At 43.8% G+C, this 17,559-nt stretch overlaps 1 protein-coding gene across 6 annotated transcripts in view; it reads left to right on the top strand.

Annotated features, from left to right (window-relative positions):
- LOC130356112 (angiopoietin-2-like) overlaps positions 1-17,559 on the top strand; it is a 137,108-nt gene that overhangs the window by 46,893 nt on the left and 72,656 nt on the right. For all 6 annotated transcript variants that reach the window (XM_056557163.1, XM_056557162.1, XM_056557169.1 and 3 more), the window contains one exon: positions 246-370. In XM_056557163.1, coding sequence (XP_056413138.1) covers positions 246-370 — 125 coding nt within the window. The remainder of the gene's footprint in view (positions 1-245; positions 371-17,559) is intronic.

The raw sequence follows: 17,559 nt of genomic DNA, 5'->3' as shown, positions 1-17,559 counted from the left end.
CCAACGTCTAATATTCATGGCCTAAAAGTCTCCTACAGAGGTTCTCAATAACATTTTGTACATAGTCTTTTTTTTTTTTTTTTTTGGGGGGGGGGGGGGGGTGACGATGGTCTTAGTAAAATGGCCTTATATACAGCAATGCCATATTTCCAAACATTATACATTTAAGGTTTAAAGACTCTTCTGTGTTTTCTCATAAAATGTCCTAGACTCATAAATGCAAATGATCTAATTTGGTTTTTCAGATATTCCAGACGTACCAAATGAGGAGCAATTGAGTTTCCGAGACTGTGCAGATGCTTATAAAGCTGGTCTGACAACCAGTGGAGTCTACACTTTGCATTTCTCAAACTCTACAGAATCAGTTAAGGTTAGTAGTAAAGAGGCTAACATCTATAGCAGTGTTTCCCAACTAGTGTGCCATGTAGCTATTGCAAAACTACAACTCCCAGCATGCCAGGACAGCCATAGGCTGTCCGGGTATGCTGTGAGTTGTTGTTTTGCAACAGCTGGAGGCACCCTGGTTTGGAAACACTGTTCTAAAGTAAGTTACATTTGTCTTCTATTCAGCAAAAAAAAAAAAGAAAAATAATTCATTTTATGGAGTTAAATAACATACTATTTTCAGAAATGCTTGAAAATTGAGCAATAGTAAAAGAATGCACTTGGCTACAATTATTTGGACTTCACGTGAGAACATCAAGCTATAACAATATATTAAAGGATAATAGTGTGGATATTGCCATTAAAAAGTGAAATAGTGGAATACCATAGCAGTTTTTCACAGAATGTGGATTGGCAAATAAAAACAGGGATATAATTTGGATTTTAAAGAAGCAATTGTGAAATGTTTAACCCCTTAACGACAATCAAAGAGGGATTTGTTAATTCACAATTAAACAGACATGCCTGATGAAGCAGTTTAACTGTCAAACACGTTGCATTATGGGTGAATAAAAAAATCCCTCTTTCTTGGTGGTGTGTCCATCGCCCTCTTACTCCCGTCGCAGGTTTGGAGGATTTTTCTATACAGGGGCTACACAGTTAGTATAGTTTATAATATAATGTCTGTACCTGTGTTTGATGGCTGGTCATGCAATTCTTATGGGATCTTTGCCCTGATGTTCATTTTTAGCAGCATACAAAAGGAAGCCTGTCTTAATTTTTATTGTCCAAAAAGTAGATAAATGGCATCATATAATAATTAGTGATGAGCGAATTTTTGAAAAATTTGATTCAGCCAATTCACCGAATTTTCCTAAAAAATTTGTTTGAATTTATTTGCCGTGAATCGCTATTAAAAACGGCTATTTCTGGCCTACAGAGAGACTCAATAGGGGTATAGAACACTTTTCCTTGCTGTAACACACGTAGGTTATGTGCTGGGTTAGTGAAATAATACTGTTATTCAGTATGACATGCAGATCAGAGGTGACCTGTCGCAGAGTGGCACAATGACAGAATCTGGAGGTGGCATCACTATGAGGAGTCCACATAGTGGCTGAATGACACAGCCTGGGGTTGGCAGCAGTATTTGGAGACCATATAGTTTGCTGAATGACAGCGACGAGGTGGCAGCAGCATGAGGAGACCATATAGTGGCTGAATGACACAGCATGGAGGTGGCGGCAGCATGGGGAGACCATATATAGGCTGAATGACACAGCCTGGAGGTGGCGGAAGCATGAGGAGACCATATAGTGGCTGAGTCACACAGTATGGAGTTGGTGGCAACATAAGGAGTCCATATAGTGGCTGAATGACCCAGCCTGGAGCTGGCGGAAGCATGAGAAGGCCATATAGTGGCTTAATGACACAGCATGGAGTTGGCGGAAGCATGAGGAGACCATATAGTAGCTAAATGACACAGCGAGGAGGTGGCGGCAGCATGAAGAGTCCACATAGTGGCTGAATGACACAGCCTGGAGTTGGCAGCAGCATGGGGAGACCATATTGTGGCTGAATGACACAGCCTGGAGGTGGCGGAAGCATGAAGAGACAATATAGTGCCTGAATGACACAGCATGGAGTTGGGGGCAGCTTGAGGAGACCATATAGTGGCTGAATGACAGCCTGGAGGTGGCAGCAGCATGAGGAGAACATATGGTGGCAGTATGAGACAGCCTGGAGCTGTAAAAGTGTTAGTGTGCACAAGTAAGTATTGAGGATATGCATTACGTAAAACTTAACTTTTAATAATATGCTTAGGGTAAAATATATGGACCCCAGCGTTTTTTTTTATCAAACAAAAGGAAAAGTGTGCAAAAACCATCTTGTGCCACCTAAACCACCAAGTATTGATGTTATGCAAAAACTCTAAAACGTGAAAGGGAACAACAAATGGTCCATTGTAACCGGTGGAGGTAAAAACTTCCCCTGTATGGCCCTACTCTCACATTATTAATTCCCTTCTTGGCAAGTGTTACTCGCCCGAAAAATGGCAGCCCCATACAGGAATCTCTCCCTATTTACACCTATAAACACTGCCATTTCCCAGGGGTTTTAGGTTGAAATAAGGATTGGTTCCTGTGTGGGGCCGCCCTTTTTAAGAAGAGTAACACTTTCCTCGAAAAGGTGGAAGGGAACAACGTATTGTCCATTGTAGCAGGGGGGGAGGGGGTTAAAAACTTCCCCTGTAAGGCCCTACTCTTGCCCTATTTATTCCCTTCTTGGCAAGTGTTATTCACCCATAAAAGGGCAGCCCCACACAGGAAACTCTCTCTACTTCCACCTAAAAACCCTGTGAAATGGCAGTGTTTGTAGGGGGAAATAGGGAGAGGTTCCTGTGTGGGGCCACCCTTTTTAGGGCGAGTAACACTTGCAAAGAAGGGAATTAATGCGAGAGTAGGGCCTTACAAGGGAAGTTTTTACCCCCAACGGTTACAATAGACCATACGTTGTTCCCTTCCAGTTTTTAAGAGGTCTTTGCAACACATCAATACTTGGTGGTGCAGGTGGCACATGGTAGTTTTTGCACACCTTTCCTTTTGTTTGATTAGATAAAAAAAAAGTTGGGTACATATATTTTATCCTAAGAATATTATTAAAAGTTAAGTTTTATGTAATGCATATCCTCAATATCTACTTGTGGTCTGATGCGGAGGAATGTCTGTAACTGGGGAGCAGCGCCTTAAATATGTTTAGCACTATCCATATTAGTGAAGTGTTGATGTGGCACCATGGCCAATCTATTCTGATGCATCAGGCATTGGTGGTTGGAAATCCTGGCTGATCCATGCCTGATTCATCTTCACAAAGGTCAGTCTCTCCACATATTTTGCAGACAGATGAGTTCTCCTTGGGGTTCCTATGGCCCCCTCCGGACTAAACACCCGCTCTGATGGCACACTACTGGCCTGGCAAGACAGCTTTTCCAGGGCAAACTCTGCTAGTTGCGGCAACAAATCGAGTTTGGCTGCCCAGAAGTCCAGCAGATCTTCAAGGTGTGTTGGCATGGTCATGTCAAGGTATGCCACCTCCTGCTGGTTCAGGTCCTGCTCCAGGTCTACCTGCTGCTTATGAGCTGCTTCATTATGTGGGTAAAGAAAGCTACTCATCAGCAACTGTAGACTCAGGCTGCTGCTGATGGAGCTGGTACTGCTCCTGCCAGCCTTCCCCAGCAGCCATGGCAGTGGAAGATGAGTGCAGAGGGCCCCCCGAGTCAGACCTGAGAGAGGATGGATGATGGCGCAGATAGGTATCGGCCAACCTACTATGTAGGATGTCTCTATAGAAGTTCAGTTTGTCCTCCCTCTCAGTAGGTGTAAAAAAGGCCCCCCTTTTGTGTCGGTAGTGAGGGTCCAATAAGGTGGAGATCTAGAAGTCATCCCGCTGCCGAATGGTGACAATTCGGCAGTCACTACACAAGGAAGTGAACATACATTGTGCCATTTGTGCAAGTGACTTGGAGGGACTCCCTGCCTCCATCTCCTCTGCATACTGCTACGGTGTGTCTGGGTCCTGGTTCTCGCCTTCCTCATAACCCCCTAGCTAGTCTAGCTGCTCCTGCTCCTGCTCAGATGACTAGAAAAACCGCCCATCTCACGAAACCTAAACTGTGCTCCACTGTGCCCCTCCTCCTCCAGTTCAGTCCCCACAGGGCTCATGTGGCCGTGAGATGTAGGCGCAACGTCTCCAGTGCTCTGACCAGCCATTGTTTCCAACAAGTGTTGTAGTAGATGAAGCAGTGGAATTACTTTGTTCATCCCATAATCCTGGCTGACTAATAATGTGGCTTCCTCAAAGGGCCTGAGAAAATGTCAGGTGTCACGTATGAGCTGCCACTGCTCGACATCCAAGTTACACAGGGGAGTGCCTCTATCCGCTTGGATCACCAAGAAATCAGTGATGGCTTTTCTCTGTTCATATAGTCGGTCCAACATATGGAGGGGGGAATTCCAACACGTGGAAACGTCGCAAATCAGACTAAGTTGGGGGATGCCGTTCTGACTCTGCAGCTCAAGGAGGGTGTGATTTGCAGTGTTTGAGTGGCTGAAGTGCATGTAAAGTTTCCTTCACATGTTAGGATGTCTTGCAGATGGGGGGAACACTTCAGGAACTGCTTGACAATCAGATTGAACATGTGAGCCATGCAGGGTGCATGTCTAAGGCTTCCCTGTCGCAGCACAGACAAGATGTTCTTCCCGTTGTCGGTCACCATGGTTCCCATTTCCAGTTTTCTTGGAGTAAGCCATGGTTCCATTTCTTGATGAATGACTTTTAGCAGTTCCTCCCCTGTGTGACTCCGTTCGCGAAGACAAACCATGTGAAGAACAGCGTGACACCTCTGTGCCCTGCACACATGGTATACTGGAGGGGCACTGAGACTTGTCCGTGCAGTAGAGGCTGAGGACACAGTGGAGGATGAGGAGGCAGAGTAACACACTGTCACAGGAAAATTTGGCCTGAGAACGTGGAGGAGAAAGCAGCGTGACCTGTCCAAGTTTGTGTTGTGGCTGTGCAGGAACCACATTCACTCAGTGGGCCGTAAAGGACATGTATTGTCCCTGACCATAGTTACAGCTCTACACGTCGGCGCTGCCGTGCACTTTGGTACACAATGACAGGCTCAAGGATTGGCTCACCTTCTGTTGCACAAAATTGTGCAGGGCTGGTACTGCTTTCTTTGCAAAGAAATTACAGCTTGGGACTCTCCACCTCGGCTCGGCACTAGCCATCAGTTCTCTGAAAGGTGCAGAGTCCACAACTTGAAAAGGGAGGGACTGAAGCACCAGCAACTTGGACAAGAGCACATTCAGCTTCTGCGGCGTTGGATGAGTAAGCGCATACTGTTGTCTCTTGGACATGGCTTCGCCGATGGATTGCTGGCGGAATGACTGACTCAAAGTAGGAGGAGCAGAAGCATCTGGAGTGACAAAAGATGGGTATGACACACAGCTCTCTTCTGCTGAGGTGGTGGAGCTTTGGCTGGCTGAAACAGGGAGCGGCATGCCACTGGGTGATGCAGCAGGCTGGATCACCACATCGGAGCCACGGTTCTCCCAGGCCACTTCATGGTGAAGCTGCATATGTTTATGCAGGGCCGTGATGCCAACATTGGGACCCTGGCCACGCTTCACCTTCTGCCGACACATCTTGCATGTGGCCAGGTTAACATCCTCCGGATGCTTGATAGAAAACTGCCCCACCACTGAGTAGCTGATTTTCCCACCAACAGTCCACACTGATTGACTGCTATTGCCACCGACTCCAGGAACCCCTGTTCCACTATTTCCCGGGAAGGTAGGCTGCCACAAAGCAGGTGGTCTACCCCGGGCACATTTGGCTGCAGACTTTCCACTTCTGCCACCCTGCTGGCTGCCAACCATGCTACCACCTTGCTGGCTCATGTGCTGCCTCAAGGGCAACCTGCAACCCTCTTCTCCTGATGATGATGAAGCCCCTTCTGCACCAGGCTCCCAAGTGTGATCGGCTTTATCATCATCGAGTTGTGTCTGCACATCACTGATGTCCTCCTCAGGTTCCTCAACAGTGTCTGCTTCAGGAGCCTGAACGCTCGCAACACCACCTCCCACGCCACTCTCCTCATCACTACTTGCCCGCCTAGCGGAGGAAGCGGTGGATGTCTCCTCCACTTCTTGGCTGGGCAGTAGCTGCTGACTGTCCTCTATTAGATCGTCCTCATTAAATATTGGACCTGAACCCACAACATAAGATTCTTCTATGGGGGAGGGAACAGCATAGGACAGAGGCAATGGGAGGACAGGGACTGTCTGAGGAACCCAGTCAGTTGACTGGGGGTATTGGATGTCACTTGTGATGAAGTGGATGACCGTGTTAACCAATCAATGACGGCAGATGGGTTGCTGGTCGAGACACGACCGCTAGCTGATACCGGGAGCTCAGGCCTCTCACTGCAACTCCTGCTGCCACTCGCCCCTAGTGTGCTGTGGCCTCTTCCTGATTAATTTAGGCCTCTGCATGTCCTGACATACTTAGTGCGTATATGAGGGGAGTACAATGCGCTCCACTACGCTTAAAACACTATTTGTCTACAACACCAGCAGGTGTGCACTTTTGGAAGGGGATTGGAGAGGCTCTTACCAATCTATTTATCCGTTGCCTGAGTTGCCCAAATGACACCTACACCCACGGTGTCTAGCAAAAATACAATAGATAAAGAAATTGGGGCTCACAGGTCTGTGAATATTTGATATAAAATTAATTTATTTGTAAAATTAATTAATTAATGTACAATTGATAGTATAAATGATATTAATAAATAGTAAATATTATAGTGGTCTGTGACCTACAGGGCCATTGTAGGTCAACTAGACCACAGATAGTGTAAGATAAAATCAGTGTGTAAGTAATGGAATAAAACAATATAAAAACAATAATATAAATACAATGGTATAAATTGGTATAAAGTGTCCACAATAATACAAGTGACTTCAGAATTGTACTCCTGGTATAATTAATTGTAGTCTGTGTGTTCACTACAATTATTTATACCAGGAGTACAATTCTGAAGTCACTTGTATTATTGTGGACACTTTATACTAATTTATTCCATTGTATTTATATTATTGTTTTTATATTGTTTTATTCCATTACTTACACACTGATTTTATCTTACACTATCTGTGGTCTAGTTGACCTATAAGGGCCCTGTAGGTCACAGACCATTATAATATTTACTATTTATTAATATAATTTATACTATCAGGTGTGTACTTTTGCCTAGCCTTTCACAGTATCTAGGCCCTTAAGACTTTAACAGGAACAAAATGGTACACCACTTAGATGTACGCACAGGTTACACTTAATAGAGGACAATATGCTTTTAGTGCTCTGCTCACCCTCACTGGCTGGCTACTATTAGGTTATCAGTTGTTGTACACACCAGTGCTGCAGCACACAGACGCTGTGTACTACACCCAAAATTGCACTTTCTCTCTCAATCTCACTCCCATCCCTATCAGTGGTTCTAGGCTGGATTGGCGTGAGGTTAATCGCTGCTGTAAAAAAGTTTTTCTGTTGAACACATTGCTCTCTGTCCCTCTCTGCAATGGAACACTGATGTGACTAGGAGGTGAATAGCTGCTGTAAAAATGCTTTTCTGTGCAACACACACTGCTGTCTGTCCCTCTTTCTCTGCAATAGAACACTGATGTGACTGGGAGGTGAATTGCTGCTATAAAAATGCTTTTCTGGGCAACACATACTACTGTCTGATCCTCTCTCTCTCTTTCTCAGCAATAAAAGGCTGAAGTGACTGGCCGCATGATGGCTGGCGATTATATAGGGCTGTGACATCACAGGGGTGGCTGGCTGTTGATAGTCTTCATTCTGCATGTGATTCAGGGCCATCCCGCCGACCCTTGTTCCTTGTTCCCCCCTTCCCAGGATTCCTTGCCCCATGTAGCATAAATGAAAATGTGTAGTCACCTATTCACACTGGGTTCCGTCTATGCGTTTTCAAGTGAGGACTCTTGACTCACTAATAGTATACAGTTTTTTGCAAGTGAAAACGCAACACAATTCTTTAAGATTTTATAAATGCTTCTTTAGTAATTTCTTAATATCCAAAAATGACAGTAGAAAATATATCAATGAAAATAATCACCCAGGTGCACCAAACTATCGGACGCACTAGACACTTGGACAGGCTTCAGGATTCATTATTTTAGATGCCCTGGAGCCTGGACCGCACTAATTGGAGTTTAATGAAGTGAATCGTGTGATGGAATCGCAGCGATATTCGCATTAGTTGCAGATCAAATTTTTCCTGAAATTTGTAATAAATTCGGATTCGTCAGATTAGATTCCCTAATCCCTAATAATAATACATAAAGTACCCATGCACATTAATATATCCCCCCCCCCCCCCCACCCGGGGTTCCATGGGGAAAAAAAAGGCGCCTCCTCTCCACCTTACCCTCATTCCCCTATTTTAGGGATTTCACCTCTTCATTCCTTAGCCAAAAACTTTCCCCTCCTAATTACCCCCACACCGTTGGAAATTTTTTTTTTTTTTACCTTCTTCTATTTTTTGGCTATTTCCCACTTATATTTCCTAATCTTTTCCACCAGTCCCTACCATTCCTTAATACATGGGGATCTTGAATCATGCCATATCCTAGCCACCTCCACCTTAGCATACGTATTTAATCTGAATATACAATTCTTCTCCTTACCTATTCCTTAAGTATCTCCCAATATTACTTTCCAATGTAACTCCCAATTAGGTATCTCACAAATTTTCCTTATTTGATCTCTAACATTTGACCAAAAATGTAACAATTTTGGACACAACCATAATAAATGGCTCATACTGGCTTCCAATTGATTACATTTTGGACACTCAGAGTTCCTGAGCTTCAGTGGACGGAGCGAACTCTGAGTGGGTGGGAGATCATTTTCCATAGGGCTGCAGGGAATTGTAGTTTCAAGAACAGAACTCATGGAAGAGAGCATAGCTGTGCTGCAATGGGTGGGGTGTCTGATGTGTGGGAAGTAGATAAGTCACCTCCCACCAAGGATCTTGGGGATTGTAATCTAAGAAAGACCAAAGAAACAGGAAGTAGCCAGTTCACAAAAAGAAAGAAGCAGCATTATGGTGGACTCACAACATAGCCATTTAGCCCCAAGACAAGTACAGATCCTTTTAAAGCATGATGTCCATAACTGCCTGGCAGGTAAGTACTTAACCTGTTCAGGACCCATGTCGTACCGGTACGTCATGGGACCCTGGTAGTTAAGGACCCATTACGTACATGTACGGCCGTGGGAATTTCGGTCCCCGCCGCGCACGGGGCGGGGACCGGACCGGGGTGACTGCTGATATTGATCAGCAGGCACCCCGCACAAATGCCCAGGGGTGTCATCAGACCCCCCCAATGTCGGCGATCGCAGCAAATCGCCGGTGAATTTACACCGGTGATTTGCGCAATTCAGGGTTATACAAGTCTATGGTGACCCGGAAAATAAGGGGGATCGGGGTTGTCCAAGACGCGACCACCAATGGTAGATCGGGGGCGAGGGGGTTAACTTTCGGTTTCCCTGTTCTGCCCACCCACAATAGGTGGGCAGAATGTGGAAACGGAAGGGAACCGGCGCCGACGGCGGCGGCGGAGGCGACGATCCGTGTCGGAGATCGGCTGCAACAGAGGACGGTGATGCGGCTCCCTGGATCCTACAGAAGCCGCTGAGTTGCTTAGCAACTTCTGGAGAACTACAGTTTAAGACCACTATACAGTGGTCTCTAAACTGTAGCCCTCCAGATCTTGCAAAGCTACAACTCCTAGCATGCCCTCACAGCTGTTTGGGCATGCTGGGATTTGTAGTTTTGCAACATCTGGAGGGCCACAGTTTGGAGATCACTGTGCAGTGGTCTCCAAACTGTAGCTCTCCAGATGTTGCAGAACTGCAAATACCAGCATGCCCAAACAGCAAACAGCTGTCTCGGCATGCTGGGAGTTGCAGTTGCATACCTCCAGCCCTTCGGTGATCAGTACATGCTGGGAGTTGTAGTTTTGCAACAGCTGGAGGCACAATGATATGAAAAAACTGACTTAGGTAACAGAACCTAACTGAAGGTTTTCCAACCAGTGTGCCTCCAGCTGTTGCAAAAGTGCAACTCCCAGCATCCACGGTCTGTCAGTACATGCTGGGAGTTATAGTTTTGAAACAGCTGGAGGTTTGCCCCCCATGTGAATGTACAGGTTTACAGTGAGTTTCCTGCTTCAAGTTTGAGCTCGGCAAATTTTTAGCCGCATTGCAAACTCCTAGCGAGAAACTCACCATAACCCGCCAGTGCGAATATACCCTAAAAACACTACACCCACACATAATAAACGGTAAAACACTACATATACACCCCTTACATTGTCCCCCCCAATAAAAATGAAAAACGTATCGTACGGCATTGTTTCGAAAACGGAGCCTCCAGCTGTTGCAAAACAACAATTCCCAGTATTTCTGGACAGCCACTGACTGTCAAGGCATGCTGGGAGTTTAGCAACAGCTGGAGGCACCCTGTTTGGGAATCACTGATGTAGAATACCCCTATGTCCACCCCTATGCAATCCCTAATGTAGTCCTCAAATGCGCATGGCGCTCTCTCATTTCGGAGCCCTGTCGTATTTCAAGGAAACAGTTTAGGGCCACATATGGGGTATTTCCGTACTCGGGAGAAATTGCACTACAAATTTGGGGGGGCTTTTTCTCCCTTTACCCTTATGAAAAGGAAAAGTTGGGGGCTACACCAGCCTGGTAGTGTGAAAAAAAATTAAAACTTTTACACTAACATGCTGGTGTTGCCCCATACTTATTATTTTCACAAGCGGTAAAAGGAAAAAAAGAACCCCAAAATTTGTAACGCAATTTCTCCTGAGTACGGAAATACCCCATATGTGGTTACAGTGTTTCTGACATAAACACAAAAAAATAAATACCCACATGTGACCCCATTTTGGAAACTACACCCCTCACGGAATGTAACAAGGGGTATAGTGAGCCTTAACACCCCACAGGTGTTTGACGAATTTTCATTAAAGTTGGATGGGAAAATGAAAAAAAATTTTTTGACTAAAATGCTGGTGTTACCCTAAATTTTTCATTTTCACAAGGGAAAATAGGAAAAAAAGCCCCCCAAAATTTGTAACCCCATTTCTTCTGAGTAAGAACATACCCTATGTGTGGATGTAAAGTGCTCTGCGGGTGCACTACAATGCTCAGAAGAGACGGAGCGCCATTGGAATTTTGAAGAGAAAATTTGTCCGGAATTGAAGGCCACGTGTGTTTACAAACCCCCCATTGTGCCAGAACAATGGACCCCCCCACATGTGACCCCATTTTGGAAACTACACCCCTCATGTAATGTAATAAGGGATACAGTGAGCATTTGCGCCCCACAGGTGTCTGACAGATTTATGGAACAGTGGTCCATGAAAATGAAAAATTTTATTTTTCCACTGTTCCAAAGATCTGTCAAACACCAGTGGGTGTAAAAGCTCACTGCACCCCTTATTAAATTCTGTGAGGGGTGTAGTTTCCAAAATGGGGTCACATGTGGGGGAGTCCACTGTTCTGGCACCACGTGGGGCTTTGGAAACGCACTTGGCCCCTGACTTCCATTCCAAACAAATTCACTCTCCAAAATCTCAATGGCGCTCCTCCTCTTCTGAGTATTGTAGTTCGCCAGCAGAGCACTTGACATCCACACATGGGGTATTTCCATGCTCTGAAGAAATGAGGTTACAAATTTTGGGGGTCTTTCTCTCCTATTACCCCTTGTAAAAATGTAAAATTGGGGAAAAAACTGCATTTTTTTCATTTACACATCAAACTTTAACAAAAAGTTGTGAAACACCTGTGAGGTGTTAAGGCTCACTGTACCCCTTGTTACGTTCCTTGAGGGGTGTGTTTTTTTTTCTGTGCTGGCACCATAGGGGCTTCCTAAATGCGACATGCCCCCCAAAAACCATTTTAGCAAAATTTGCTTTCCAAAAGCCAAATTTGACTCCTTCTCCTCTGAGCATTGTAGTTTGCCCGCAGAGCATTTTATGTCCTAACATATGGTATTTCCATACTCAGGAGAGATGGGGTTACAAATGGGGGCATTTTCTCCCATTACCTTTTGTAAAAATGGTAAATTTTGGGGGGGAAATTGCCCTTTAGTGAAAATTTTTTTTTCATTTACACATCCGAATTTAACGAAAAGTGGTCAAACTCCTGTGGGGTGTTAAGGCTCACTGGACCCCTTGTTACGTGCCTTGAGGGGTGTAGTCTCCAAAATGGTATGCCATGTGGGGGGGTTTCTGCTGTTCTGGCACCATAGGGGCTTCCTAAATGCGACATGCCCCCCAAAATCCATTTCAGCAAAATTCACTCTCCAAAACTGTGCCCGCTTAACTCTTGACATCCACATATTAGGTATTTCCTTACTCGAGAGAAATTGGGTTACAAATTTTGGAGGACTTTTTCTCCTATTACCCCTTGCAAAAATTCAAAAATTGGGTCTACAAGAACATGCGAGTGTAAAAAATGAAGATTTTGAATTTTCTCCTTCACTTTGCTGCTATTCCTGTGAAATACTTAAAGGGTAAACACACTTACTGAATGTCATTTTGAATACTTTGAGAGGTGCAGTTTTTATAATGGGGTCATTTGTGGGTTATTTCTAATATGTAGGCCCTTCAAATCCACTTCAAAACTGAACTGGTCCCTGAAAAATTCAGATTTAGAAAACGTTGTGAAACATTGAAAAATTGCTTCTGAACTTTGAAGACCTCTGGTGTCTTCCAAAAGTAAAAACATGTCAACTTCATGATGCCAACATAAAGTAGACATATTGTATATGTGAATCAATATATCATTTGTTTGGGATGTCAATTTTCCTTATTAGCAGAGAGCTTCAAAAGTTAGAAAAATGCAAAATGTAAAATTTTTTCATCAAGTATAGACGAAAATTTACCTCTAACATAAAGTAGAATATGTCACGAAAAAACATTCTCGGAAGCTGACGGAAAAGTAAAAGCATTCCAGAGTTATTAATGCTTAAAGTGACAGTGGTCAGATCAGTGCAAAAAATGGCCGAGTCCTACACTAAAAATTGGCTGGATCCTTAAATGGGCACTGTCACCAACTTTATTTTTTGATATGTTGTAGTACCTATGTACTACAACATATCTCTAATATACTTTTATATTTTTTTTTTCATTAAAAAGGTTTAATTTACATTTAAAAACCGGCCACTGAAAAAGGAGTGGCAATCAGTCCTTTTTCAGTTAGGCTGCACTCGCTCCCTGCCTGTCAATCAGACAGGCGGGAGCAAACGCATTGGCTCCCCGGCCACTGGCTGGGAGGCAACTCCTCCCGCACATCGCCACCTCCGCCTCCTTGCCGCCGCTGTCCCTGCACGCCCGCTGCCGGACTCCGCAGTAACTGCAAGTGTAATGAGGGAACGGGGTATGCGGGGCGGGGGTGGGGGGAGGAGGGAACGGGCATAGTGCCGTAGCGGGGGGGGGGGGTGCAAACGGGCTAGCAAAAAAAAATAGGATGGTGGGAGCTCCAATGGAAAACATTTTTTATTTTTTAATCAACAGGTGCCAGAAAGTTAAACAGATTTGTTAATTAATTCTATTTAAATATCTTAACCCTTCCAGTACTTATCCGCTGCTGTATGTTCCATAGGAAGTTTTTTTCTTTTTGAATTTCCTTTCTGTATGACCATAGTGCTCTCTGCTAACCCCTCTGTCCATTTCAGTAACTGTCCAGAGTAGGCGCAAATCCCCATAGCAAACCTCTCCTGCTCTGGACAGTTCCTAAAATGGACAGAGGTGTCATCAGAGAGCACTGTGGTCAGACAGGAAATTGAAAAAGAAAATAACTTCCTGTGGAGCATACAGTAGCTGATAAATACTGGAAGGATTAAGATTTTAAAATAGAAGTAATTTACAAATCTGTTTAACTTTCTGGCACCAGAAGTCACTTTATGTTGGATAACCACTTTAATTCTTCATAAAAATGAATACCAATAAGTTATATAATGTATCATACATTACAACAATGTTTATCTTTCTTTTACTTAAAGGGTTACTCCGCTACCTAGCGTCCTGAACATTGAGTTCCGAATGCTGTGTGCGGGCTTCCGTGCCCACGCCCGCCCCCTCGTGACGTCACGCCCCGTCATGTGACATCACATCCCGCCCCCTCAATGCAAGTCTATGGGAGGGGGCGTGATGGCCGCCCTGCCCCCTTCCCATAGACTTTCATTGAGGGGGCAGGCTGTAAAGCCACGAGGGGGTGGGCGTGAACACGGAAGCCCGCACACAGCGTTCAGAACTCAATGTTCCGGACACTAGGGAGCAGAGTAACCCTTTAATACTAATAGGGTCACTACAATCATCAAGCCCTTTCTCCTGAGAGGGACATATTCTAATATACAATAATACAGTCGTCATTGTAAGGCCCCCTACTACATTGAGCCATATCTGGTGATAGGGACCCTCATGATAAATACTACAAACTACTAAGCACGTGCTTACTGTGTAGTCCGTATACATACATATATATATATATATATATATATATATATATGATGCCCTCATATATATATGATGCCCTCAGCATGAATCTGGTAAAGAATTATATTCCCTTTACGATTGTGTCACTTGTATATACTATTTACAAACATTTTATTTTTCCATAGGCATCTGTTCCTCTGTATCATCAGAGCAAAATACTTTTCCCCATTATAAGTACTTACGGCACATCTCTAAGTATAAATATTAATGTAAATTCCAATGTAACATGACCAACTATTACCATCACCATTACCATCACCAGACAGGTAACAATAGTACTGATCAAGTGAAGTCTGAGGAAGAAACTATTCAATCCAATGACTCACAGCTGACCTGACTGTAGTTGTTCACTTTCCACATGTTTTACATCTGACCCATAACAACATGAAGGCTTCTTCCAGCTATTAAGTAGAGTTTCCCACCCAGGCATCTTTGGCCTCTATTTTTTGACATTATAAACACACCAAGATAGCTTCACTTGATGCTTTTTGCTGTCAATTTAGTAGTAAACCACCTCTAGGGCAGTGTTTTCCAAACAGTGTGTCTCCAGCTGTTGCAAAACTACAACTCTCGGCATGCTGGGAGTTGTAGTTTTGCAACAGCTGGAGACACAATGTTAGGAAAACACTGCTCTATGGGTATCATAATACAGATCTGTACAGAATTGAGCCATAAAGAGCCAGATGCATGAGGCTTTACATAGACCTGTTGACAGGTTTTATTTAAAAAGAGCGTGTCATCAGAATATGACCCATTGTTTAATGTTTGTGTAAAATAATCCTGAAATTTTGCAGTTTTTATCTTGGCCATAAGATACAAACATAAACTTATTCCTTATCCACAGGATAGCGGATAAATAGCTTATCATAGGACCCCCTGCGATCTCTGGGATGGGACCAGCGCTCAGGGAGGAGCATGTGCTGCAGACAGCATACAGTTCTATGGGAGCACCAAAAAGACCCGAGTACGTTACTCCGGCATCATGGGCGCTCCCATAGAAAGGAATGGAGTGCATGCCATCTAATGGTAGACAACACACGCTCCTCACTTACAGAACCGGGTTCCCTTCCCAGAGATCGCAGGGGCACCCAGTGGTCAGACCCCCCTCCCCCCATGATCAGCTACTTATCCCCTATCCTGTAAATGGGAAATAAGTTACCTTTTGCTGGAGTTCTCCTTTCAAGAAGCAAATAAGAAGCAAAAATAATTTAGATGTTCTTGTGTATGTCTTTTGCCTACCTTTTTTTAGTGATGTGGCATGCATGCGATAGGCTCCATTTAATTTACAACTGCACAATTATGTGGGTTCTGTGATTCAGCCTACATTTCCCACAAATTAAAAACAGAACAAAGGCAGCAAGAAACATGATGTGTAAAAACAGCCTCAGTGGAGTTATATAACTACTATATATCCTGATTATTGGTTATACGTTCAATTTAAGAGGTCTAAGGGAGGAATTTATCAACTAAGTACACCATTGTTTTGGAGTGAAAAGTTGAAAATATTTGCATAAGCCCCATTTTGCACAAAAATGTACTCGTTTTTGCAACTTTACACCAAGCTCCCTTATAGGGTAAGGCTTAGCGGACAGTTAAAGTGAATTTTCAGAAAGGGTGTGTGGCCTCCTACACCCATCAGATTTACTAAAGCAGACAAAGGTTTTATCTGAAAACCTATACAAGCTCCTAGCTAGGGTATATTTCAGTCAGAGGAACACAAGATCGCCATGAATGTGCCAGACTTATTAGGAAATCTGCCCCCTTAAAGGGGTACTCCACTGGAAAAAAAAATGTAAATAAACTGGTGCCAGAAAAGTTAAACAGGTTTGTAAATTATTTCTATAAAAAAAAAAATCTTAATCCTTCCAGTACTTGTCAGCTGCTGTATGATCCATAGGAAGTTCTTTTCTTTTTGAATGTCCTTTCTGTCTGACCACAGTGCTCTCTGCTTACACCTGTGTCCATGTTAGGAACTGTCCAGAGCAGAAGAGGTTTGGTATGGGGATTTGATCCTACTCTGGACAGTTCCTGATATGGACAGAGGTGTCAGCAGAGAGCACTGTGGTCAGACAGAAAGGAAATTCAAAAAGAAATACAACTTCCTGCGGAGCATACAGCAGCTGATAAGTACTGGAAAGGTTAAGATTTTTTAATAAAAGTAATTTACAAATCTGTTTAACTTTCTAGCACCAGTTGATTTAAAAAAAAAAATATATATATATATTTTCCAGTGGAGCACCCCTTTTATTAAATCTGGCATATCTAAATCCAACAGGATTTTACTTAAAGGGGTACACTGGCATAAAAAAGTTTTGCTTTTTTAAAGATACACAGGCTGCCTGCTTTAAAAAAAATCACCCACCCTCCCTGCTGCCTTCAGTAACATTGCTTCCGGTCTCTAGTGCTCTCCTCCTTTGGATGCTGGTCAATAGGTCAAATGCCGCTTAGCAGCGGTGTCCCACCTCAGCCTGTGCCTGGATGACCCCTTATGTGATGTATTGGGCCCCAGTACCAGGAAGCAGAGTACACTGAGACCAGGGCTGGACCTAGTACATCAAACTGCCACACAGCTAATCACTGGCTGAGCCGCTATGGCGAGTAATTAGCTGAGCGGCAATTGACGTATTGACCCCCAGGACCCTAAAGAGGAGAGCACCTGAGACCGGCAGCTTTGGAGGTATGTACAGGTTTGCTTTTCTAAAGCAGCCAGCCTGGGCATCTTTTAAATAAATAAAAAAAACAACCCTTTCCACTGGAGTACCCCTTTAAGACCAGTGTCTGAAACGCCAATATCACCCCTAAGAGTCCAAAATGCTTTTGGAGTAAATTATAATATACTTTACACATAGTTTTAGGAAATGAAATAGTTTAGATTCCAATGGAAAAAGCTGATGAGTAAATGATCCTATTATTTTTACTGATGAACTGAATAGTTCAATCATTAGACCTGATTTCATTGAATATCACATTACTTGCAAACATTAAATCCAGAGACAAATAACAATGG

Source organism: Hyla sarda, chromosome 2, assembly GCF_029499605.1.
Source record: "Hyla sarda isolate aHylSar1 chromosome 2, aHylSar1.hap1, whole genome shotgun sequence".
NCBI classification, from domain to species: Eukaryota; Metazoa; Chordata; class Amphibia; order Anura; family Hylidae; genus Hyla; species Hyla sarda.
This window is presented reverse-complemented; position numbering and strand designations above follow the sequence as displayed.